Source organism: Paroedura picta, chromosome 16, assembly GCF_049243985.1.
Source record: "Paroedura picta isolate Pp20150507F chromosome 16, Ppicta_v3.0, whole genome shotgun sequence".
Lineage (NCBI taxonomy): Eukaryota > Metazoa > Chordata > Lepidosauria > Squamata > Gekkonidae > Paroedura > Paroedura picta.
This window is the reverse complement of record NC_135384.1, coordinates 16,605,701-16,631,892: the sequence shown is the minus strand read 5'-3', so window position 1 is coordinate 16,631,892 and position 26,192 is coordinate 16,605,701. Positions and strand designations below refer to the sequence as shown.

The following is a 26,192-nucleotide window of genomic DNA, read 5'->3' as shown; positions in this document are numbered from 1 at the left end:
AGGCACCAAAAAGGGTTATGCTGGGGATCATGGGACCAGCGTGCAGAAAACCATGTGGGATGCGGGCTGTAGTGAGGAGGACTAAGTGAGACTCAGCAAAAAAAAAAATGTTTGCATCCCATAGTTCTTAAAATAATAGCCCCATCATGATTCTCTGGCCTAGGAGAGAAAGGGAAACATGGGTAGCTTCTCAGCATACAAGATGCACAAGAGGGAATGGTGGCCATCAGTCGTCATCTTATCTCTGCCATCTCCATGAGGTTTGCTTCCCCCTCCTCCCACCCCCGGTGAGTCTCCGTCCCGTGCAGATGCTCTTGCCCAGGCGGCTTGTGACAAGCACTTGTGTTCCCCGCAGCTGTTGGCGTCTCTCAATGGCACCGTCCCATCTGCCACTCAACACTCCCTCAGCTGGTGCCAAAGCCGCTTGGACAGAGGTGTGCGTGACTCGTTTGGAGACGGGGTGGTCGGGCCCTGACTTTATTATGTGCCATGCTGTCCCCTCCGGCTGTGGTTCTGCACCCCTACAGCCTACCCGTCTACCCGCCGGCACCCCAATGTTACTCCGGGCTGGTTCAGGTATGTTGATTTCTCCGTGTGGGGGAGAGCGCATGTGCCGGGGTGTGATCTCCATGTCATTGACGAGGCCCAGCTGCGGCTGGCTGGTGGTCTTCAGGGGACAGCTGATAACGCTGCCCCCGCAGATAATTCCCTTCATTCCGGAGTTATTTTTACAGAATCGTGCTCTGCGGGAGAAAGTCTCTTCCTTGTAAGGGGAGAGGTATTTACAGCTTCTGTGGGAACAGTGAGAGCAATCCATTTTTTCACCTGATTCTGAAACTTGTCCTCACTGTTGTGCCATATGGACTTTGTCTCAGGACGGTCACGGATGACACCCCTGTAGATTTAATGAAGCACCATTCACAAGTTTAAAAAGAGGAGGCCACAGAGACATCCCCAATGGTTTAACCCACCAAAGGGAAAAGGGGTGGAAGTAGGGATGCCAACTTCCAGGTGGGACCTGGGGATCTCCTGGAATTACAGTTCCTCTCCCGACTCCAGAGAGCCGTTCCTTCAGAGAAAATGGCAGCTGTGGAGGGTGGAGTCTACGGCATTGTACCCCACTGAGGTCCTTGTTCCCCCCAGCTCCAAACCCAAATCTCCAGATGTTTTCTAACCTGGATCTGGCCACCCGACCACCCTACCCCCTGCTGGTGGCCCGTAGGGACCTGGCAGCCCTAGGTGGAATGGAGGCATGAATTAGACTCTGTAGACAGACTCCATCTTGGGCCTCTGCTGTGCTTCCACGCCAGATCCCCTCTAGCAACTGCTCTCTCTGATCTTTTCTGTAGTTGCTTCCATTTTGTTTAAAGGAAGGCACCTCACAAGATGCTTTGTAACTTTTAACAGTGACTCCTGGCATTGTAGATTTAGTGGGATAGCCGTGTTGGTCTGAAGTAGCAGAACAAAAATTTATTCCAGTGGCACTTTTAAGACCAATAAAGTTTTATTCAAGGCGTGAGCTTTTGTGTGCATGTGGAAGTGTGCATGTCTGAGGAAGTGTGCATGCACACAAAAGCTCACACCTTGAATAAAACTCTGTTGGTTTTAAAGGTGCCGCTGGACTCCTATTTTGTCCTGGCATTATATGCAGCTTGTAGGAGCCCATTTATTTTTTTATTATCATTTATTTATCGTAGGACATGTGTGTAGTGTAGCCAGGAGACTGTCTGGCTGCAAGGCAAGGGATGATCAAATGTGGTTTGCCGCTGCCTGCCTCCACATCATGACCCTCATGTTCCCTGGAGGTCTCCCATCCAAATGCAAACCAAGGCTGACCCTGCTTAACTTCTGAGGTTTGACATGCCTGAGCTATTTAGGTCAGGGCAGCTCATTTATAGGAAAACATGAATGCTCTAATGCAGAGGTAGTCAAACTGCGGCCCTCCAAATGCCCATGGACTGCAATTCCCATGAGCCCCTGCCAGCGAATGCTGGCAGGGGCACATGGGAATTGTAGTCCATGGACATCTGGAGGGCCGCAGTTTGACTACCCCTGCTCTAATGTATCTCACCAGTGGGAAATGTTGCACTAACAGAGTAATCCTAAACAGAGTTGCACCTCTCTAAGCCCATTGATTTAAATGGATTTAGAAGGTTGTAACACTTCTTAGGACTACATTGTTAATCACTCAAATGGTAGAATGAGATCTCCTGGTCACAAAGTTGAACTGGGCAAGCAGTTGGTATTTACAGTATTAACCAAAGACATTTTGATATCTCCAAATTGTGATATCTCAGATGTGCTGGCGCCCACAATGATACAGTCATCCTTGAATACTATCACATTTTTATTTCCCCGTTCCCCCAAACAGCTCAGGGCTGTGTGCAGCACTCACTGCCATTTTACCCTCACGACAACAGCTCTGCAAGGTAGGACAAAACTTGAGTCCAGCGGCACCTTTGAGACCAACAAAGGACAACTCTGGGGGGATTTCCGCACCTTTTAAAAATAGCAAGATACCTTTCATTGTCGTTATATTCCAGCCCCTCCACATGACATCACCAATATGCAGCGGCTGAGCAGTAAACGGCCAGCTACGTCCTCCATTTTAAAGCGCTAGTTGGTGAATCCCAAAAACTGGATTCACCAACATATGTAGCGCTACGTACAGCAACCAGCAGGCCACCAGCAAATAAAAAATGTATGGAGGCAAAGAAGCGCTATCTCTGCCTCTAACGTCCTGGCTTCGCACCCACCTCCCTCTCCCTTTTCCCAGGGATGAGAGGTTTTTTTTTTAAGCAATCTGCCTGGAGCAATGAATAGGCGTTCAATCATGCAGGCAAAAGCAAAAAAAAAAATCCCTAGTTATAGCACAAAGCATGCCTCTCCATGCTTTCCCCACCCCCCTTGCAATCAGGAACGAGACTTATTCTTAAAAGAAGCAAGACTCGTGATTCCATAAGCGGTGGCAATAAAGAAGCACTATGCATCAATGATTAGATGCATCGGTGTTTCAATGGAGAACTATTGATTTTTAAAAAAGAAATTAGCAAGCGTTGTGGGCCCTTTAAAGGATGGAGAAAGGGGATTGCCTGCCTGGCTTGATTGACAGGCAGAAGAGAATTGCGTATAAATCGCCATTTCCAGCTGCACTTGTAGAGGGGGAGAAGCGCGAAATGGCGGCACAGAAGACCGAGACAGCAAAAAAGCTGAGGAGGGACCAGGAGGCGCAATTATATGTAGCATTACGCTATTCAGCTGGCGTAACACTATTTTTAACGATGTGCGGAAATGCCCTTATAAGCTTTTGTGTGCATGCATACTTCTTCATGCGAAAGCTTATACTCAGAATTAAACTTTGTTTAAGTAAGCTGGCTCTGTGGCAGGGTTCCCAGCCCCAGGTTGGGGAAAACCTGAAGACTTTGGAGGTGGAGCCTGCAGAGGGTTGGGTTCGAGGAGCGGAGGGACTTTAATCAATAGGGTATAATACTATTCCTTCTAAACAGCCATTTTAAGCACCTTCTAAGCGGCCACTTTCTCCAGGGGAACTGATCTCTGTTGCCTGGAAATTAGTTGTCATTCTGAGGGATCCCCAGGTCCTACCTGGAGGCTGGCATCCCTACTCTGTGGTAACAAATTCCAAGTCATAGAATCATACAGTTGGAAGGGAAGTTGTGTCATAGATGGCCCTAACTGAGCTTGGGAAGTTGCTTTTATCCCAATAACTGCAAGGTGTTAGCAAAAAGAACAAAAAAGCCCTAGCAACCCTCTGTTTTATCCTCACAACAAGCCTGTCAGGTAGGTGAGGCAGAGACAGACATTACTATGGATGCCAACCTCCAGGTGGAACCTGGGGATCGCCTGGAATTATAGTGCATCTCCAGACTAAAGAGATCAGTTCCCCTGGAGAAAATTATGGCTTTGCAGGATGGACCCCGTAGCATTATCCTCTACTGAGGCCCCTCCTTGCGACAAATCCCGCCTACTCCCAGCTCCGCCCCCAAAGACACCACTGATTTCCCAACCCAGAGCTGGCAGCCCTAGACATTACTTCCTGCCCAATTGCACGCACTCTCTTCCCTCTCCCTGTGTCCTGCTTATTGGTGAATGTCGCACAAATGGTTTACATCAATGCCCCAAGTGCTGTCTACCAAGGAGCGATTCATTCCCTGTGTACAGATTTAGCTGTTTTTTCCCAGCAGATCTCCTTGTTCAGGAATGGCCAAATCTAGGTTTATTCATACCTAGTCCTCCAACTTGTTTCACCCATCCCTCACCCATAGTTCATTCGCCCATCGACAGCCAGCCTGGTGCAGAGGTTAAGAGCTGTGGACTCCAATCTGGGAATTGGGCTTGATTCCCTACTCTTCCTCCACATCGTGGAGTGACCTTGGGTCAGACATAGTTCTTTGAGAGTTGTTCCCACAGGAAAGTTCTGTCAGAGCTCCCTCAGCCCCACCTATCCGGATGTTGGTTGTGGTAAAAGAGGGAAGAAGAAGAAGAGTTGGTTCTTATATGCCGCTTTTCCCTACCCGAAGGAGGCTCAAAGCGGCTTACAGTCGCCTTCCCATTCCTCTCCCCACAACGGATACCCTGTGGGGTGGGTGAGGCTGAGAGAGCCCTGATATCACTGCCCGGTCAGAACAGTTTTATCAGTGCCATGGCGAGCCCAAGGTCACCCAGCTGGCTGCATATGGGGGAGTGCAGAATCAAACCTGACATGCCAGATTAGAAGTCAGCACTCCTAACCACTACACCAAACTGGGAGGGAAAAACCAGCTCTTCTTCTTTTTATCCCAAGCTAACTGCAAGGCGTTAGCAAAAAGAACAAAAAGCCCTAGCAACCCTCTGTTTTATCCTCACAACAAACCTGGCAGGTAGGTGAAGCAGAGCGCATGAGACTAATCCAAGCTCACCCAGCAATTTTCACGGCAGAGTGAGGATTTCTTCCCAGGCCTCTCTGATCCTAGCCTAACGTTCAAATCACTCTTGCATTACGCTCAGGCACCTTGGTGAATTAATTGATTTTGAAAATTTGTATGCCATCTTCCCAAGCCTGCAAATAACAGGGAAACAAAAACCAAGCACAAATACAAATCATACCAATTAAACGTATCAATATAACAATCCAAGTCAATAAAAAAAAAAAAGCGCCAAAGCTGGCTGGGGCATAAAAGCATGTAAAATGGAGCTGTATAAAATGATATTGATAAAACAATCTTCAGGCTCGGAACAGACTATAAAAAATCTAAAGAGATGCCCTAAATTAAAAGCCTGGATAAGCGAACGGTTTGGCCTGGTGCCTAAAGGAAACGAGGATCGTGCAGGTCTCATTACGCCATCTTGAACTGTGCAAGGTACCAGTCAGACACCGGGCCCTCAACCTCCTCAGCTGGCCATTGGCCACTTGCCTTTTCTGAAAATATGGATTATACATGTATGATTTATTTTAAAAGTCTGCTGAAACATGACTGGTGCCACTCCACTAGGCTCCTTTACAGTCGGGTAGGACCTCTGCACAGTGGCCTGCACCATCCAGTGGTGGGAAGATGCCCCTGAACAACTACTGGGGACTGCAAAAAGCAAGCAGAGGAGGGTGGCAGCTCTGGGATGTGAAATTCATGGTGGTTTTGGAGGTGGAGCCTGAGCAGGGCGGGGTTTGGGAAGAGGAGAGCTTTCATGCCATAAAGTTCACCTAATAGAGTGTCTCTATTCCCCAGGGAAACAGATCTCCGCACTCTGGAGATTACTTTCAGGAGACTCCCAGGCCCCACCTGCAGGCTGGCTGTCTTACAGCAGAGTGGGAGAGAGGGCTGCACCACAACTGGGTCTCATAGAATCATAGAGTTGGAAGGGACCTCATGGGTCATCTAGTCCAACCCCCTGTACTATGCAGGACACTCATATCCCAATCGCTCATCTACTGTAACCTGCCACCCCTTTGCCTTCACAGAATCAGCCTCTCCGTCAGATGGCTATCTAGCCTCTGCTTAAAAATTTCCAAAGATGGAGAACCCACCACCTCCCGAGGAAGCCTGTTCCACTGAGAAACCGCTCTGAATGTCAGGAACTTCTTCCGGGTGTTTAGATGGAATTTCTTTTGAATTAATTTCATCCCATTCGTTCCGGTCTGTCCCTCTGGGGCAAGAGAGAACAATTCTGCTCCATCCTCCATATGGCACCCTTTCAAATACTTGAAGATGGTGATCAGATCCCCTCTCAGTCGTCTCCTCTCTAGGCTAAACAAACCAAGCTCCCCCAACCTTTCCTCATACGTATTGGGCTCCAAACCCCTCACCATCTTTGTTGCCCTCCTCTGGACACCTTCCAGTTAGTCAACATCCCTCTTCAACTGGGGTGCCCAAAACTGAACACAGGACTCCAAGTGAGGCCGAACCAGAGCTTGCTTCTGAGGGCACTGAGAAGGACACCAGCTCTTTGTATTTTCAGTTTGGCCTCAAACGTTGGCAGCCATAAGGTCTTTAGGCCTAATGAGTCCCCACCCCTGCCACACTAATTAAGCTCTGGGTTTCTTTCCCCCTTTCCCCCTTTCCCCCTTTTAAACTTTTGGTCCTCCTTTTCCTAGGTCCTTTTCCTAGGACCACCCAAACGAGCCCCTGCCACAGAGGTAAAGCGACCACCGTAAAACAATTGACAGTTGATTGGCCTTTAATCCGACTCCAGCAGGGAGCCTGAGCTGGGCTGCCCTCGCACAGCCTGAGACCTCTGATTAACAATAATGATGTTCATTGCAGTTGTGGAGCGTGAGGTTTCTCGTCAAATGTCGGCAGGAGCTCTCTCAGTCGGGGACTGGCAACCTCCTGCCCTGATTCACATCAAATAATCGCGTTGGCCGAGCTTGCAAGAATCCAACCTGCTTTTAAAATCAATTATTAAAATTGTATCTATAACCTGCCCTTCCCTAGAAGCTCAGAGCAGGTAACGACATACATAATAACAATAAATCAACAGGATACTCGCATTATAATCATAACAATAAAAGATACGTTGAAACCACCTATTCCAAAGCACACACCTATCTTCAGGTGGGAATGGCAATATAAGCACAGATTCACAGTATGGTGATCATTTGCCATGTTTTGAGGAGGGAGGCCTGAATTTCGGTATTGTTCCTAGGCTCAACTGTAATTCATGCATGGAAGGTAGGCTGGTACAATCTCTGCATTTTGGACAGGGCAGAAAGTTGCTCCAGTCTGGGAAACTCCTGGATATTTCATGGGCCACTTGGTGAGGACAAGACGGAGCCCAATGGGATAAAGTCCACCCTCCAAAGCTGCCATATTCTCCAGGGGAACTGATATCTGCTGAAGACATTTGTAATTCCAGGAGATCTCCTGGCAGTTGGCAACCCTGCTCCCAACCCAGAGTTGGCATCCCTGATTTCATCCTCCATCCCACAGGGGGTTTTGACCATGAAAGCCCCATGATCCCCTACACAGCTAGAGTTGCCATCGTGACATTAGGAAATTCCTGGGGATTTGGGGATGGAGGCCAGAAATGGCAGGATTTGGGGAGAGGAATGACCTCATTAGAGTATAATGCTACCCTCCAAAGCAGCCATTTTCACCAGGGGAACCGATCTGTGTTGTCTGGAGGTCTGTCCTAATTCCAAGAGATCACCATATCCCACCTGGAGGTTGGCAACCCTACCACAGATGTTAGGGGTCAGTGAAACAGGAACTCCTCCCCTCTTTTTCAGCACCAAAAATGCTGGTTGGATCCAGCCTACACTGTGTTGGTGCAGGAAGCAGGTCTCCAGAATCTTTCTCGGGCTGTCAGTTGCCTGGAAAAGGTTGCTTTTTAGAATCATAGAATCATAGAGTCGGAAGGGGCCATACAGGCCATCTAGTCCAACCCCCTGCTCAACACAGGATCAGCCCAAAGCATCCTAAAGCATCCAAGAAAAGTGTGTATCCAACCTTTGCTTGAAGACTGCCAGTGAGGGGGAGCTCACCACCTCCTTAGGCAGCCTATTCCACTGCTGAACTACTCTGACTGTGAAATTTTTTTTCCTGATATCTAGCCTATATCGTTGTACTTGAAGTTTAAACCCATTACTGCATGTCCTCTCCTCTGCAGCCAACAGAAACAGCATCCTGCCCTCCTCCAAGTGACAACCTTTCAAATACTTTTTAGCTGATAAACTCTCTTGATCTGATGGTGAATCCAGTTAATGACTAATGTACAATATATTTCCAGCAAGATAAAAATGTAATATCCGAAGGCAGGTGATTTGTTTTGTGCCAGGTTAGAACCGATAAGGCCGTCTGTTGATGGCTTCCCTTCCCCAAGGCCATAGAACCCCCAAAGCAGCGGACAGGGGAACCTCCCTCGGACTCTGACAAATGGCTCTGAATTAAGGTTGCCAACTTCAAGGTGGGATCTGAAGATCTTCTGATGTTACAGCTGATCTCTAGACCAGTAGTCCCCAACCCCCAGTCCAGGGACCGGTCCCGGTCCGTGGATCAGTCGTTACCGGGCAGGCTCCTCCTCGTCCTCCTCCCCAGCTGCTGCCTTGGGGGCTGCCCTGCCCCTCTGCTGCCGGCTCACTTTTGGTGCTTTCCAGCAGCCGCCATGGCTGGGGCTCCCCCTCGGCGTGGCACTGCACAGCTGCTGCTGGCAGCCCCCCCCCCCCAGCGGGTGGAGGGAAGTCAGGAGCGTCGGCGAGAAAGCAAGCGCAACAGGGGCTCAGCCAGTGGTGGCATCCCTCGGCAAAAGACTACCCCCCGGGCCTCAGTAACATTGTCAAGCATTGACCGGTCCCCGGTGATAAAAAGGTTGGGGACCACTGCTCTAGACTACAGAGGCCAGCTCCCCTGGAGGAAATGGCTGCTTTGGAGGGGGGATTCTACCATGTTATGCCCTGCAGTGTTCCCTCCCCTCCTGTGTTTGCCAGCTCGGGGGTGGGAAATATCTGAAGACTTTGGGGGTGGCGCTGGCATTCAGGGTGGGAGGGGAGCATAATGCTATGCAGTCCCCCTTCCAAAGCAGCCATGTTCTCCAGAGGAACTGACCTATTGCCTGGAGATGAGCTATAATTCCAGAGGATCCCCTGGTCCCACTGGAGATGGGCATCCCTACCCCCAAACTTCACTTCCCTTAGGGCAGGGGTAGTCAAACTGCGGCCCTCCAGATGTCCATGGACTACAATTCCCATGAGCCCCTGCCAGCATTCGCTGACAGGGGCTCATGGGAATTGTAGTCCATGGACATCTGGAAGGCCACAGTTTGACTACCCCTGCCCTAGAGTGCCCATTTTCATCCTTTATGGATTCCATGTGTGCTTAAGTGCTGGGACCCCCCTGCCTCTGGAGCTCTCTCCTTTCTCCTGAACAAGGGACCAGTCAGTGCTCTGGATGACTTTGTCTAGTCCTCGTTCTGCTTCAAATTGTGTGTAGGGCGGTAATTGGTCCCCCAAATGCTTGGGCTGGAAGCATCACCATGGTCTGGGGCTGCCAGCTTCAGGTTTGGCGACTCCTGGATAGTTGTGGAAGTAACCCAGGGAGGGCAGAGTCTGGGAAGGGAAAGGGGCTTTACTGAACTTCAGTAGGAAAGAAAGGGAAACACCAGGGAGCAATGCCCCAGGATACCCCCACACATACACAGAGCACACCGCACCCCCAACGCCCCTTTGCAGCTGACTCTAGCGGCGATGAAGAGGGGAAGTGGCATGCTGTAGCCTGATCTTGTCAAATCTTGGAAGCTAAGCAGGGCCAGACTTTGGAAGGGAGACTACCCAGAAAGACTCTGCAGGGGGAGGACATGGCAAACCACCTCCACTTCTCATTTGCCTTTAAAATAGCCCTTGCTGGAACTACTATATGTTGGTTTAGACTTAGGTACATGCATATAAGCCTCTTGTGGCGCAGAGTGGTAAGGCAGCAGACATGCAGTCTGGAAGCTCTGCCCATGAGGCTGGGAGTTCAGTCCCAGCAGCTGGCTCAAGGTTGACTCAGCCATCCTTCCGAGGTCGGTAAAATCAGTACCCAGCTTGCTGGGGGGTAAACGGTAATGACTGGGGAAGGCACTGGCAAACCACCCCATATTGAGTCTGCCATGAAAAGGCTAGAGGGCGTCACCCCAAGGGTCAGACATGACTTGGTGCTTGCACAGGGGATACCTTTACCTTTACCTTTTACATGCATATAGAGCAGGGTGGGCAAACTGTGGCCCTCCAGATGTCCATGGACTACAAGTCCCATGAGCCCCTGCCAGCAAATGCTAGCATGGGCCCATGGGACTTGTAGTCCATGGACATCTGGAGGGCTACAGTTTGCCCACCCCTGATATAGAGAATGGGATGGGACATAGTGTTAGGCTAGGCGTTAGGGGTCTTCAAATTAAAAAGTACCCCCAAACACGTATGGCTTTAAAAAAGAAATCAAAACCCAGCACTGGAGCCAGCAGTCTAAGAAACATGCTTCAATGATCTGACAGGTATTCAGATTCCAATGGTCAGACATGCGCAGCTTTAAGGAAGGCGATGTGACACTACAGACCCCCAGCTGCCATCTTCACAAGACCAAGTGCCCAACAGGCAAATCCAACTATTAAAATGTTTTAGTTCTGTTTTGAGTACAGGCCCCAGTGCTGGTTTTTAAAGTTTGGGGTCATTTCTTTTGGATGTGGGAGATCCTTCCCCACAATCCAGCTCAGTTTTAGGTACTCTATTAAACTCGGTAAAGGCAATAACATTTCTGCCGCTCGGAGGAGTGGAAATAGCAAACAGTTTTATTTTGACTCCCCACAAACTCAAAGGCACAAGAAAATCAGAAACTTTCATTTTTTATTATTCTTCGTATGGGAGGTTAGGCTGAAGTGTTACAGATCTCGCTGTGGCTTTCAATTTGTTGGGTTCATTTTGCAAGTGGAAAGGCCTGGAGAGGGGCAAGGAGAGAGCAGGGGGTCAGATCCGGGCATTTTTTCCATCAGGTGGGAAAGAGAGGTTAGGAAGTCTCCTTTGACCAGGGGTAGTCAAACTGCGGCCCTCCAGATGTCCATGGACTCCAATTCCCAAGAGCCCCCTGCCAGCATTCGCTGGCAGGGGCTCCTGGGAATTGTAGTCCATGGACATCTGGAGGGCCGCAGTTTGACTACCCCTGCCTTTGACTAACAAAAGGCTTCCCTCACCTCTTTTACACCTGATGGGGAAAAAAAATCCCAGGTGAGATGGAGGCCGAGCAAGAAGTGAAAATCGGGCAAGAGGAAGTACCAAGCCAGGGCCAAATCTATTTCAGTCTGCCCACCCCATCCCTGGGCCCCTCTTAAGCGCTGAGTGACAAGATAGTGCCACAGTCAAGTGGCGCTATTTATAAAAACAGAGAACTGAGACAACCTTGATAAGAAATAGCCTCCAAGGACTACTTTGCAAGCCCCCCCCCCCCCCCAATATGTGTGTTTCTCCTGCCAATGAGGCCAGGAAGCCCTGGAAATAGGTTGTGAGGCTGGAACATTTCAGTTGTCTGTTGACAACCCCCCCCCCCACACACACACACACACTCTATTTCTTAAACAAGCAAACCATTTTATAGGAACAGGTGGTGCTCCAAAGCACCCTCCACCCCGGAGGAATCTGCCCCCTAAATCAGAGAGCCCTTTTGGTGGCCTCACTCTTGTCAAGGGGGAGCTGGCTAATTCCAAAATTAAGAGTAATTTTACACGGAGCTTTTTGTCTTCTGCCAGGCGCTATATTTAGTTGAGATTATATTTTTAAAAATCTAAGCCAAGGTTTGCTCAAAACAATGGCTAGGAGCATTTAATTGGGGGGAAGCGCACCCTCTGACATTTCTCCAAGGAGAATAATTGTCTGCTTGGTTCACCCTGCCTGAGCATTGTGCAGATTTCGATACTGAGATGGTGTTTAGGCAAAACAGATCGTGGTCCTGTGATACGCTGCACAAGACACACCGCAATAGCTGCAGCGCGGAAAACAGCAGCCTTGCCGCTTTAGTGTTCATGTGCAAGGATTGACATCCATGTGGCACCTGGAACAGTAACAATCCACCTCCCACTCACGGATTTAGCTTTCAGGCTTCAGGGAGGGAACTAAACCCTGAGGAATGACAACACAACTCAGTGGGATGACATTTTAATAAGGCATCCAAAAAAAGAAAGACAGAGAAAAAGAATAGGACTAGGAGCAGTGATTCTGCAGAGACAAGGATCAGGGTGAGCAAACGGTCCCTTTCAGTGAGGTTTCCTCAGTGGTGTTGGTTTTCTGCTGTTGTCGATTTGTTTAAATAGTGTAGTTGTGTCGCATGGTTTTTCTATGCCGTTTGTGTATGGCAGGGGTAGTCAAACTGCGGCCCTCCAGATGTCAGTGGACTACAATTCCCATGAGCCCCTGCCAGCATTTGCTGGCAGGGGCTCATGGGAATTGTAGTCCACTGACATCTGGAGGGCCGCAGTTTGACTACCCCTGGTGTATGGTGACAGAAAGGGCCACCAAGTCACAGCTGATTATGGCGATCCCACGGGGGTTTCAAGGCAAGATACGTTCAGAAGCAGTTTGCTGTTGCCTGCCTCCACGTCATGTGCTTAGAGGTCTCCCATTCACATACTAACCAGGACTGACGCTGCTTAGCTTTCAAATTCTGATGAGCCCTAGCCTGGGTTATGGGGGGGGGGGGGGGAGGAATTGGAGAGTGAAAACAAAATATTCCAGAAGAATCAAAGGTTTGATGCATGCAAGGGGAAAGCAAAATGGAAACAGGGATTTTTCCAGTCAACAAGAAAGGAGGAGAAATTCTAAACCATCCCTAGAACATGATCAAACTACCCAGTGTGGCCTGAGACCCAAGGGAGGGATTCCAAGGGATGGACAAAGGTGTCACCCTGGATCGGAAGGGTTCACCTTAAAGCACAAGCTATAGTACTACTTTCATCACCTCCACATTTATTCCTCCACTTCTGTTTTCCCATGTGTATTCTGGGAGTCATAATTCTCAGAGCACTAAAACGGATGATGACCATTAAGCCCAGACTCTAACATCGCTTTCAGGGCCACAATGTATTCCTCCGTTTTCCACTGTATAAGCAACCCTCTACTATCTTCTTTCTAACTGGGTAATCTACCTCCTAGTCCCCATTTGCTTCTTTTCCAAAACCGTGACTTTCCTCTTTCACTGGAACACAAGATGGGTGAAGGTTAGTATTAAGTCTGTGGATTCGGCAAGACACCGAAACAGTTTCTTCAAATCCAACAACACTTTATTAAACACCAACTCCAACCAGAACACTGAACCAAAAACAACATAGAAGCATATTTGGGCCGATCCTGCATTGAGCAGGGGGTTGGACTAGATGGCCTGTATGGCCCCTTCCAACTCTATGATTCTATGATTCTATTCATAGAGTTGGAAGGGACCTCCTGGGTCATCTAGTCCAACCCCCTGCACTATGCAGGAACTCACAACTACCCGCCCACCCACAGTGACCCCCATTTCATGCCCAAGTGATCCCTCCACCAAGCATCTCCAGAATCCAGCCTTGCCTGGAGGAGATTCACCTACCATCCCACAGTGGCGAGAAAAGCCAGAATTGAAACAAGCCAAGGAAGCAAATGAAGACATCTCAGGGTTGGGGTTGCCTGATCCAGGTGGGAAATTCCTGGAAGAGAAGAGATGTTTTTTTGTATCCCACTTTGTACTACCAAAGCAGCTTACAAATACATTTCCATTCCTTTCCCCACAAAAGACTTCTTGTGAGGTAGGTAGGGCTGAGAGAGTTCCGAGAGAACTGCTCTGTAAGAACAGCTCTAAAAGATCACCCAGCTGGCTGTTTATGGTGTGGGGAATTAAACCCTGTGATCCAGATTAGAGGCTGCCACTCTTTAACCACTACAGGCTCTCAAGAGATTTGGGGATGGAGCCCGGGAAAGTCAGGGACCTCAGGAGGGAACAATGCCACAGACTCCACCCTCCAAACCATCCCATTTTTCCCAGGGGAGCTGATCTCTATAGTCTGGAGATGAGCTTTAATTCCAGGAGATCTTCCGGTCCCAACTGGAGGTTGGCATCTTTAGGACAGGAAGTTGGATCCAGATCTGGGAGAGCCAGATTCAAATTTCCCTTGCTCAGATTCCCTCCTGCTCACTTTAAGGCAGGGGTGGGCCCTCCAGATGTCCACAGACTACAATTTCCATGAGCCCCTGGCAATGTTGTGGAAACAGATGCCAGCTTGCAAATGGTATGCCTCAGGAGGTCAGGAAGGTTCCCACAAATGCTGCAAACCAGAAACAGGCCGTCCTGCACAGGCGATAGGGCTGCATCCGACAAAATGGCGTCAAACCTGACTTCAGTTCTGGCTGGTTGCTTCTAGACTTCTACAGTCCCAGTGCATCTCAGACTGTTCTGATCGACTACGCCTGGCCTGAATGGAGTCCCTGTGAGAAAGGCAGATGGTCAACAATAATGCCGATAAATAATAAACGCAGGGTATATGTCAACTAGGGCCAACATGTTTTGAAAAGCCAAAAGTGCATCACATTTCCTGACTGACTACTTCAAAAACTTGAATGCTAGGACAGATCTCGTGTTCAGTATTGAAGCTGAAGCTTGCTTCCGCTGGGGGACTATGGGGCAAAACAGGCTCAGACTCCCAACCCCAAAGGAGGGCTTTTCCAGCAGTTTTTGGCTGGTTTGTTTTTGGGGAAAGCTCCTGTACCCTGGTGGAGGACTTGGCCTTTCTTAACGCCCCCCTCTAATGCCCCGCCACGTATATCTTATAAAATCATAGAGTTGGAAGGGGCCATACAGGCCATCTAGTCCAACCCCCTGCTCAACGCAGGATTAGCTCAAAGCATCCTAAAGCATCCAAGAAAAGGGTGCATCCGACCTTTGCTTGAAGACTGCCAGTGAGGGGGAGCTCACCACCTCCTTAGGCAGCCTATTCCACTGCTGAACTACTCTGACTGAAAAACTTTTTCCTGATATCTAGCCTATATCGTTGTACTTGAAGTTTAAACCCATTACTGCGTGTCCTTTCCTCTGCAGCCAGCAGAAACAGCATCCTGCCCTCCTCCAAGTGACAACCTTTCAAATACTTAAAGAGGGCTATCATGTCCCCTCTCAACCTCCTTTTCTCCAGGCTGAACATTCCCAAGTCCCTCAACCTATCTTCATAGGGCTTGGTCCATTGGCCCCAGATCATCTTCGTCGCTCTCCTCTGTACCCTTTCAATTTTATCTACGTCCTTATTGAAATGAGGCCTCCAGAACTGCACACAGTACTCCAGGTGTGGTCTGACCAGTGCCCTATACAATGGGACTATGACATCTTGTGGTTTCGATGTGATGCCCCTGTTGATACAATCTTGTGACTTTGATGTGATGCCCCAGTTGTACTCTTTGGGGCGGATCCGGCTCCTTCTGAGCCGCAGGTCCCTTTGGCTCCGCTTAATCCCTCTCCCTGCCCTGGGGACAGGTGGGCCAGGTGCGTGGGCCGCCGAGCGGAGCCTTTTCGGGCCCCTGCACATTCCAGGGGCAGCTGCAGCTGCTTCTCCCCAAGACCCTCCCGGACAGCTGAAAGACAAAAGCGAGAGCCGCCAAGCTACAAAGAAGCCGGTCGGCGCGGGTGGGGGGGGGGGAGGAAGAGACGGGAGCCAATCGGCGCGGCCGCCTCTGTTCCGGGGCTCCCCATTGGTGGAGGCGCGGCACAAGGGATGCCTTTATAGTCGGGGGCTGCGGGAAGAGAAAGGTGCATTTTTGTCCGACGAGCCCCCGAGCCCGGCGGAGGGTTTGCCAGGTGGCAGGGGATGGGGCCCGTGGGCGTAGGTGGGTGCTGGGTAGGGGGCTTCGGGGTCCCCTGGCGGGATGCGGGGTGGGGGGTCTGCAGGCGGGGTGGGAAGGCTCGCCTTTGTTCCTCTGCAAAAAGGCGACCTGTGCGTGATGGCGACAAGGCGGTTGGGCTCTAAGAGCCGTCGCGGTGCGGAGGGCTGCGTCGGATCCCCCCCTGGGCTGGCTACTGCTACTCGGATTGGTCGCTTTCTTTTTGCCTGGCCTATCTCGCAGGGTTGTTGTGTGGCTTAAAATGGAGGCGGGGAGACCGGAAGACGGGTGGCTTTCTCGGTGGGCGAGAAGGTGGGGGAACTCGGGCTCTCGGTCCTGACTCGCAAGGTAAGGAAACGGCCTCTTTCACTCTCACGGGGCACGGTAAAAGAGCGGCTTCCTCTCCGGTCCATGACACAGCGGCCATGATAAGTGGCCTACCATGCAGAGGTGTTGTAAAGGTCTGGAAAGCAAACATTTTTGGGACATGGCTGAGAAGTGCTCTTGGCAGTTCTCTTTGGGGTAAGGGATTCTTCTGGCCTGCGTACTTGAGTGGAAAGATTGTACTTGAATGAAAATCGTCTAGGGAGCTCAGGGAACAGGCCTAGGTGTCCAGTGAGAGATGATGTGTCTCACTTGGCAATGAACTGTTCATCTTCTAAATCTCTTGTTGCAGGGACGAGTTTCACTGTCTTCCTGATCTTCTCCCCCCCAAATTTGCACAGGGTAGCCCGGATGCTCCAGTGCCGCCTGCCGATGCCATGACACAGACGTTCCCCGCCCAGTACCCTCCGCCCCCGCCCCAGGCTCGGCTGCCTCCACAGTACCACCTCCATGGCACCCCTTCGGAGTACCCGTCTCCAACAGCACCGGATCACGGCCTACGTATCTTCCCTGAACAAGGAACAGCTGCCCCGGAACCCTTGCCCCCACCCCCTGCGGTAAGTGATGCCTTGACTTGCCTTGGCAGTTCTCAGGGGCTTCCCTCGGGAGCTGAGGGCTAGAGAGGCTGAGAGGCTGGGCCAGGGGTAGTCAAACTGCGGCCCTCCAGATGTCCATGGACAACAATTCCCATGAGCCCCTGCCAGCATTTGCTGGCAGGGGCTCATGGGAATTGTTGTCCATGGACATCTGGAGGGCCGCAGTTTGACTACCCCTGGTCTGGGCCCCCTGTGTGGTATCAACATGAGAAAAGGAGACAGAGGTTCACTTCCTTTTCCTTGCATCCTGAAGAAGTGTCAGGTAGCACTGGTTCCTATTGGACAAGAACTTTTGGGAGAACAGGGATTTGCTGTTCTTGCAATCTCATGAAGATAAATCGATGGTGTGGCTGATGAATGGCAATCCCTGTTCAGAATTCAGAGTCCCCACCCTGTTCTGGGCTCCTGCTGAACTTTTTGGATCCCTTAACTCAGAATCACCGAAACTTTCCACTGACATTGTTGTCACAAACTGACCGGACTGTTTTCCTTCAGCATCCCTCTTTCACTGGCCATAAACTGCCTCTATCCCTCTTTCCTTTAAGCCAGCTTCTCCCTTATGTCTCTGCTTCTCACAAAGCAAAAGACTTATTGTGTGCTGGAATTCCTTGCCCCCCCCCCTCCATCCCAAACCACAAGGGAAATGGTGCTTTAACCAACCTTTTGCTTGTATCAGGTCTCAGGGCCATTTGTTATCAGGACCACAGTTGAATCAGAAATTGAAAGGGAAGTGCCTCTGAGCATGTTCAGAATGCTTTTCTCCAGAACATTCCCACACCCCTCTCCCTTTTTATCTGTTGGCTGGGGAGGAGCTGAGTGGCTTCACTGAGGGTGTTGATTTCTTCCCTCCTCTTCCCAACTAGCCTCTGCCCAGTGGAGGACTGTGGGCTTTGCTGTTTGTGCATGAAGGTACTCTTAAGATCATTGGAGCCTTCAGTGGGTCCCATTGCCAAGAAGCTATTAGTGTGTGCGTGTGTGTGTCTGTGAGGAATGTTACATTACCTCACTGTGGGCAGCAAAGCCTGTTCCTGTATACTTCAGTTAACATGCAAGTGCCGGACTAGGACTGTAGGGGAACCCCCATAAAAATGCCTCTTAAAGAGGGTCGGTGGTCACTGTTTTAGCTATTTACTTCCTTTATGCCCTGCCTTTCTCCCTAATGAGGACCCAGAGCAGCTTGTATCATTCTCCTCTCCCCATTTGATCCTCACGACACCCCTGTGAGGGTAGCTTAGGCTGAGGGTACATGCCTAGCCCAAGGGCATCCAGTGAACTTCCACGGCAGAGAGGGATTCATACCTGGATCTCCCAGTGGTGAGCCCAGCACTTTAACCATCACATCACGCTGGTGGCCTCCAAGTCTCTGGTCACTGAATTGGATTCTTTGGGGGTCACAGTGAGTTGGGAGACCAGTTCCTTCTGGATACCAGGGATACACAAAAATAGGGGTGCCCCGGAATTGCAACTCCTCTCCAGGCTAAGGAGCTCAATTCCCCTGGAGAAAATGGCTGCTTGGGAGGCTGGATTCCAGAGCAAAATACACAACTGAGGTCCCTCCCTGCTCCAAATCCCACCCACTCCTGGCTGCACCCACAAGTATCCTGGTATTTCCCAACCCAGAGATGGCAACCCCACCCAATAGTGTATAACCTGATCATACATCCTGACAAAGGGGGTTCTGTTTTGCTGTCAGATGTAGCAAAACCAAAAGAGAAACTACTGGATTGTTGGCACGTTTCTGCAGGGTTTCTTTCCTTTTGATATTAAGGGGTGGAGAAATCATTCCAGATTTGAAATACAATCTCCCATAAAGAACCACACACATATATTTTAGGATACAATAGGAAGTCTCAAGATTGGAAGGCAAACAACATTCTGAGTGAGACAGTGCTCCATCGTGGCTGCCCTCCGGCAGGAAGGGAAAGATATGGGGCATTTCATAACGATGTCCAAAAGTATACTGAAAGAGATACCTGATATCTGGCAGGCACTCAGCAGTGTAGGAAGCGTAGGAAATGTTTAAAGTGTTTCTTTTTGGTGGGTGGGTGGGGGGAACAGATTGAGTAAGAAGCCATTCAAAGTAGTCTTGGATGATTCGGTGTAGGCTAAAGGCTGCCCTGGATCATTGGAGTGTTACAGATTCATAGCAAGAGGCAGCAGCAAGCAGGTCACCAGCACTGTGTTGGTAGCACCTCCAGTAGGTCCTTCAGGCACACAGCATGGGAGGACACCCCCAACCACCCCCTCGGAAACACTCAGCAGGCCCTGATTTATCCGCGTCCTCCTTACTATGCCAGCTCCAGCCACAGCCTGCAGGATGTCTTTTCAAATTTTTTTTATTTAGAAAATGTCTTGCATAGCGCTGAGACAAGCAACGTCCCCTGCAAAGCAGCATCCTGTGAAGTCTCTTTTAAAGGGATGGAACTTGTTTTCATATTTATCTTGCATGCTGCAAATTCTCAATCCAGGGTCACATGCAGGCAACCTAGGTGAGACTTGATCATGGGCTCCAGTGGCTGGTATGCTCTCAGAAGGATTCCCGAAGACCTTAACCTTAGATAGAAGCTCTTCCTAGTGGTGATATTTTCTTTTGCCATCAAGTCACAGCTGACTTGTAACCCATGTAGGGTTTTCTAGGCAAGAGTAATTCAGAGGTGGTCTGCCCTTGCCTGTCTCTGTGTCACAACTCTGGACTTCCTTGGTTGTTCTCCCATGCAGATACTAACCAGGGCTTAGCTTAGCTGCCCAGATCTAATGAAATCCTCCTCACCTGGGCTATCCAGGTCAGGGCATATAATACTGAGCACTTATTTAATACACTCCTTAAGAGCCTCTTGTGGCACAGAGTGGTAAGGCAGCAGACATGCAGTCTGAAGCTCTGCCTATGAGGCTGGGAGTTCAATCCCAGCAGCTGGCTCAAGGTCGACTCAGCCTTCCATCCTTCTGAGGTCGGTAAAATGAGTATCCAGCTTGCTGGGGGGTAAATGGTAATGACTGGGGAAGGCACTGGCAAACCACCCCGTATTGAGTCTGCCATGAAAACGCTAGAGGGCGTCACCCCAAGGGTCAGACATGACCTGGTGCTTGCACAGGGGATATCTTTACCTTATGTCCAGAGAATATCATCATGGAGGGGAGGGGGATGCATGCCTCATACTACACCCTCCAAACCTCCCACCTCTAGAACACTATAAGCTGTTAGGAGTTTGAGCAAACCAACCCCTCTATCTTTTATTTCCCCTTTCTCCCCTTAACTTTCTCCCCTTAAATGTCCCTTAACATTTCACAACGCCTGCTAAAGCACCAAACATAATCTTTGTTAAGCTAGTATTTTATGGGGGGCAGGGGACACAAAGAAATGCCTTTGCCCTGCATAGGACGGAAAAGATTCTTGAATTATTTTTTTTTTTACATCACTACCTAAATTTGTTATCTTTGTCTCCTGTAGCCACCCAAGGTCATAATTATAGAATCATAGAATCATAGAATCATAGAGTTGGAAGGGGCCATACAGGCCATCTAGTCCAACCCCCTATCATGGCTTTTGCATGTTGAATGCTGCCTTGAACCAAGAGGAAAGGTGGAATATAAATGTTTTAATAAGTAAGATATAGCGAGCCAAATCCTGATGCCCACAAAACAAAATCTGGCACTGCATACTTAAAGCCGGCAAGGATTACTTAAAGTTCGCAGCACCTAATTCCAAAGATTCCATGACTCTGTAGCTACCATTGAAATAGCATGAGCAGGATTGCCAGCTCTGGGTTGAGAAATACCTAGAGATGTTTGGAGTTGAGCCTGAGGAAAGTGGGGCCTGGGGAGGGGCAGGACTTCAATGGGGTGTAATGCCACAGAGTCCACCTTCCAAGCATCCGTTTTCTCCAGGACAGCCGATCTCTGTCACCTAAAGATCAGTTGTAACCACTTGCAGGCTGGAAATCCTGAGATTGAACTTGATAGAAAAATTGCATAGAGAGGAACTTGTGAGGGGGGGGGGGTGCCAGTGTCCAATAGGCAGTGCTATAAAATAAGGGGACTCTTCCTGATGCAGTTGTTTGGTTTGGCAGAAGAGAAAAATCCAACTTTTATACTTAATTGTGGAACTTACTGCCACAAGATATGATGAGGACAAATAACTTGGATCCTTTTTTTAAAAAAGGGCAAGAGACAGACACATTTATGAAAGGTGGGTCCTATATAATCATTCAATAGAATCTCAAGGTTTAGTGGAAGCATCCCTTGAATGCTAATGAGGGCAGGGGTGAGTTCTTGCCTTCACACCTGGCCTCCTTTCTTCCCAGCTCTGTTGACCACGGCAGGATACGGGATTCTGGAGTGGGTGAATCCTTGTCTCATTAAATAGTGTATGGGAAAGGCTTGGGATTGCCCTCCAGTGCTGCATAAATTCTGAGTATTGTTACACCAAATATACCCAGAAGCTATTGGCCTTCCTACTAGTCGTGCCAAGGCCTCCCACTGTAAACTTTCATGGGTTGGGGCCTGAAGAGGTTGCATTAAATGGCAGGTGTACTTCTGCCTGTCGCTAGAAATTGTACCACGTGTTCTGTGGGACTGTGCATAGTCGTAATGGTACCACGGACAAGATGTGGTTGTGGCCACACTGCAAACAATAGTAACGTGGAAATGATGGGTTGGATCTGGCTAGCCTTTTTTTTTCTATCTTTCACTTTCCTTTTCTCTCACTTTCCCTACCTTTCTACTTGGCTTTTATCCACAGCCCTCTTGGGGACCCCCATCTTCCTTTTCCAGCAGCAGAAAAACCGGTTGAGTCTAAACCTAAATCTGCTAAACACAGAATGTATGGATCGCCAGATTCTCACCCCTCACCTCCAATTGTGCAGTAATGCATAGACCATGTCCTCACGGAGGGGTAAAACACGCGTGGCCTCCTGCTTGCTGCAAACGTGGGATGGTAAACCTCGTGTTTGCAGCCTGGCTCACAGGAGACCCCTTCTGTGTTTTCCCTCTGCCCCATTGCGGTGATGAGATTGCAAAGGAAAACAAGCCAACTTTCCACACACACCCCACAACTTGGTTTGTCAATTACGGCAAGCCACCAATCACAACACAGCAGTTCTCTCCTGGTCTGAAACTTTCTTCCTCCTCCCAAGCCCCAACATTAATTTTTTTTAAAATGCCAGAATGATACAGCATCCTCCCCTTTTTTTGGGGGGGGGGATTCGTGTTCTTTTGGTCTTTATTTATGTCTGGATGGATTTCTGAGACACTGAACATGGTCCCTGGAGCCAAAAAAGTCATTTTTTGTCAATGGTTGCTTTAAAACAAGGTGCTCAGGCCCCTAAATGATCAGGAGAAGGATGCTCGATCACCCACCCCCGCCCCTCTTTCCTAGCTCATTCCCCACCTCCAGAAAACACAAATGGGACTGTTTTTGCCTACCTGAGTTGTAAGAAGGCTAGACATGGTAACTGAAGCCCCAAAAGCCATTTTGTATCAATGGTTGGCTTAAAAACAAAGTGCTCAGACCCTGTATCTTCGGGAGAAGGATGCTTGATCACACACACCCCATTCCCAGCTCATTCCCCACCTCCAGAAAACAGAAATGGGGCTGCATTTTCCCTGCCTGGTCCCAAAAAGACCACAGACACTTTGCAGAAGATTTAATGTTACCTTTGACAATGTAGCTTTGCGGTCGCACTACAATGTTGACCCCACCAATTTTTTTTAATTACTCGGAGCAGGAAATGGAGAGGGGAGGGCAGGTGCAAGGGTGGGATGACACTGCAGAGACTATCGTCACGTGCCTTTCCCCCTCCAAACTGGCTTGCCTCTGGTTGCTCACCAATGGGATGTGAGATAAAAAGTGGCAAATCCACTTTTTGTGATTTCTCTCATCCCGAGGCAAATCTGGGCAAAACATGAGCCAGCCCCTGGACAGCCTCAGGATGCAGGCAATGTTATATGGAGGGGGCTCTGAAACTTGCCAGCCACCAGAGGCTGTCATGGGGCAAATTCCTTGTGCAGAAACGGTCATAGCATTCTTCAAAGAAGCCAGCCAACATGTGAACCTCGCTGAATGAGCTCCAAAAGTTGGATTCTGAGATCTGGGAATACAATTGCCTACACATATTAGCCCTGTTTGCAAGTTACAGTGAACGTACATCCATCCTGCATATACCTCTTTGTAAGAAAGTTATGAGGCGTGTTCACTTTGCAAATGGAACAGCAGACCAGTAAATGGATAAATGTGGGATGTGAAACCTGAGTCACATGTTGAGCTGTACATGCATGGAGCAAAGCATGCTCATTGCATATATAAAGGAAAACCAAGTGTGCAGTGTGCACTATGTGTGTGCATTCAGTGTGACATATTGTTTGGTTCAAACAGCCAAAATTCCTTTTCCTGGTGTCTGTTCTTGATTGCTGTCGCTGACCCACCAAATCCCTGTTGACAGTTTTGTATCCTGTCACCTTTTTCTCTCTCAAGCGACCGTGGCCTAGAAAACAGATTCAATCCATTAGACAGAAGGTTCTGAATTGGGATTTTTGTGTTCCAGAGAAGGCAGTTCTGATTTTTGGGCTCAAGAAAACAAAGATGTCTGTTCTCTCTTCCCCGCCCCCCTTCCCGCAGGGCCTCCTCCTTCTCCTGTGACTCTGAGGAGCAGGTTTCTGTGTCCATATTGGGTAACACTTTTTTCCCCCAGAAGAGACAGCTGCGCCCCTATCAGATTTCCCATCCCGTCCCCCCCCCCCTAGCCGCTCCATCTTCACTGGCAGCTGTTTATCTCCTCACGGGGACAAGTGGTGTGTTGCTGAATCTTCTGTCTGAAGGGCACTGTGTCCTCTGCGAGGCTATAAACAGACAGGGCCAAGATGATTCGGTGCCTGAGGCGGAAAATCGGGAAGACAACCCTTCCTTGCCTCTCCATTGATTAAAAACGAATTATAACAAACGTCTGAAGGCTGGCGTAGTCTAGCGGATAGATTGCAAGGGTGGGCAAACTGTGGCCCTCCAGATGTCCATGGACTACAAGTCCCATGAGCCCCTGCCAGCATTTGCTGGCAGGGGCTCATGGGACTTGTAGTCCATGGACATCTGGAGGGCCACAGTTTGCCCACCCCTGGCTTAGAATGTCAATGGGGCTGCATCTCCCGCTCTGCCATGTGACCTTGGGCCTGACACAAGCTCTCAGCCGGGCCCACCCTACAAAGTTGTTGTGAGGATTAAGGGGGAGCAAGTGAGAAGCTGCTTTGAATCCCTAATCAGGGGGGAAACTAGGACAGAAGCTTAAACAAAAAATCCCCCCAAAAACCCAACATCTGCAGCTTGCTGCCCTTCAGTGGCATCCCCACCCACGTTTCCTGGGGCAGGCTGCTTTCGAATGGTAGAACTTGCCCTGATGGATAGGAATCTGCTCAGTCTCAGAGTAGTATCTCATGTGTAGCCCCAAGCTAGGGATGCCAGCCTCCAGGTGGGACTTGAGGATCTGCTCGTCTCCCGATTACCGAGATCAGTTCCTCTGGAGAATGGATGCTTTATGGGCATCTGTTTTCTCCAAAGAAACTGACCTTGGTAATAGGAAGATGAGCTGTAATTTCTTGTCCTCGAGGTCTCTGTCCTCCCCAGGCTCTATCCCCGCATCTCCAGGAGTTTTCCAACCTTGATCTGGCAACCCTACCCTCACCCCCTGGCATCCTCCTTTTCTTCTGCAGGCCCTGAAGTCTGCCTCTGCTTGTTCGTCTCAGTGTTGCAGCCCATTTTCATCCAGAGGGTTGGGGTGCCCCAGGTGCATTGTGTCCTGGCCTCAGGTGGGTTGCTGGACCATGTTCTTTCTTGGAGGGGTTTCTTATCAGACAACTCAGGGGCAAACCTCTCATACCTCTAAAGTATTGTACAAGTTAGATCTGGAAGAGATGTCGATAGTCTCTTAGAATCATAGAGTTGGAAGGGACCTCCTGGGTCCTCTAGTCCAACCCCCTGCACTATGCAGGACACTCACATCCCTCTCGCTCATCCACTGTAACCTGCCACCCCCTTGAGCCTTCACAGAATCAGCCTTTCAGTCAGAAGGCTAAAGTAGCCAAAGTGGGGCAAGCGGTGTCAACTAATGCCCCTTCTTTTTACACAGAGGGACAGACCAGATCCAATGGGATGAAATTAATTCAAAAGAAATTCCATCTAAACATCCGGAAGAAGTTCCTGACAGTCAGAGCAGTTTCTCAGTGGAACAGGCTTTCTCGGGAGGTGGTGGGTTCTCCATCTTTGGAAATTTTAAAACAGAGGCTGGACAGCCATCTGATGGAGAGGCTGATTCTGTGAAGGCAAAGGGGTGGCAGGTTACAGTCGATGAACGACTGGGGTGTGAGTGTCCTGCATAGTGCGGGGGGTTGGACTAGATGACCCAGGAGGTCCCTTCCAACTCTATGATTCTAAGAGACTATCGGCATCTCTTCCAGATCTAACTTGTACAATACTTTAGAGGTATGAGAGGTTTGCCCCTGTCTGCTAAGAAACCCCTTCAAGAAAGAACATGGTCCAGCAACCTACCTGAGGCCAGGGGGTTGGACTAGAAGACCCAGGAGGTCCCTTCCAACACTATGATTCTGGGTACAAGAGCCTTGAATGCCCTAGAAAGCAAAACAGCCCCCCTAAAACTGCCTTATGCCCGTCTAGTCTGATGTGGTCAACTCTGGCTGGCAGTGGCTTGCCAGGGTTTTGAGAAGGTCGCTTCTGCTGCCAGCACTGGGGATTAAACCTGGACTTCCTCCGGAGAAAGCACGTTCCCTCCTGCTGAGCTGCAGCACTTTCCCGGAAAGATGGCCATGGATGATTGAATCAGAAGTGGCTCTCTTATTGAGGCCAAAGCTCAGGAAATCTTGAAGAGGGACTACTCTGGTTAATCTAGTGGCTGTCAGTTCTTCACCTAGGCAATCTCGCCTCTTTGCTTTCCTTGGGTATGAACCAGAATACCAAATGCCTCGTTTGAAATGGCTCAGAGCAGGATTAGCCAATGGTCTCCCGGTCCCCTTGATGGTCTCCCGCCTGGGTTGCCATCCTTCATCCTAGCCCTGCTTCTCTTTCTGGGACAGTAGTTGGCTGATCTATCGTGTAGCCGGGGGAAGGGTTTCCTGCCTTGGTCGTTGTCCCAGGAAAAGCTAGCCTTCATAAGGTCAGACAACGGTTAAGGGTGCAGAGTGAAAAAAAAATGGCAAACTTCTTTTTCAGTATCTCTACTGCAGCTGTATCTCATTTATGTAGGCTATTTTGACTCTCCCTCTTCAGGGTAGGGATGCCAGGCCCCAGGTAGAACTTGGGGACCCCCTGGAATTATAGCTCATCTCCAGATTAAAGTGTTTAGTTCCCCTGGAGAAAATGGCTGCTTTGGAGGGTGGCCCCCATAGCATCATACTCCACCGAGCTCCCTCCCTGCCCCAAAATCACC

The 26,192-nt window shown here is 49.6% G+C and overlaps 1 protein-coding gene across 4 annotated transcripts in view; it reads left to right on the top strand.

Annotated features, from left to right (window-relative positions):
• The first annotated feature begins 423 nt into the window (after positions 1–423).
• Positions 424–26,192, top strand: part of LOC143826716 (RNA binding protein fox-1 homolog 1-like) — a 44,179-nt gene continuing 18,410 nt past the window's right edge. Inside the window, exons 1-2 of one of the 4 annotated variants that reach the window (XM_077315635.1) lie at positions 424–576; positions 16,513–16,728. In XM_077315635.1, coding sequence (XP_077171750.1) covers positions 490–576; positions 16,513–16,728 — 303 coding nt within the window. In that variant the 5' untranslated portion in view covers positions 424–489. Of the gene's footprint in view, positions 577–15,674; positions 15,794–15,844; positions 16,136–16,512; positions 16,729–26,192 lie in introns of those variants that run through there. The other 3 variants (XM_077315636.1, XM_077315637.1, XM_077315638.1) reach the window with 3 other exon arrangements.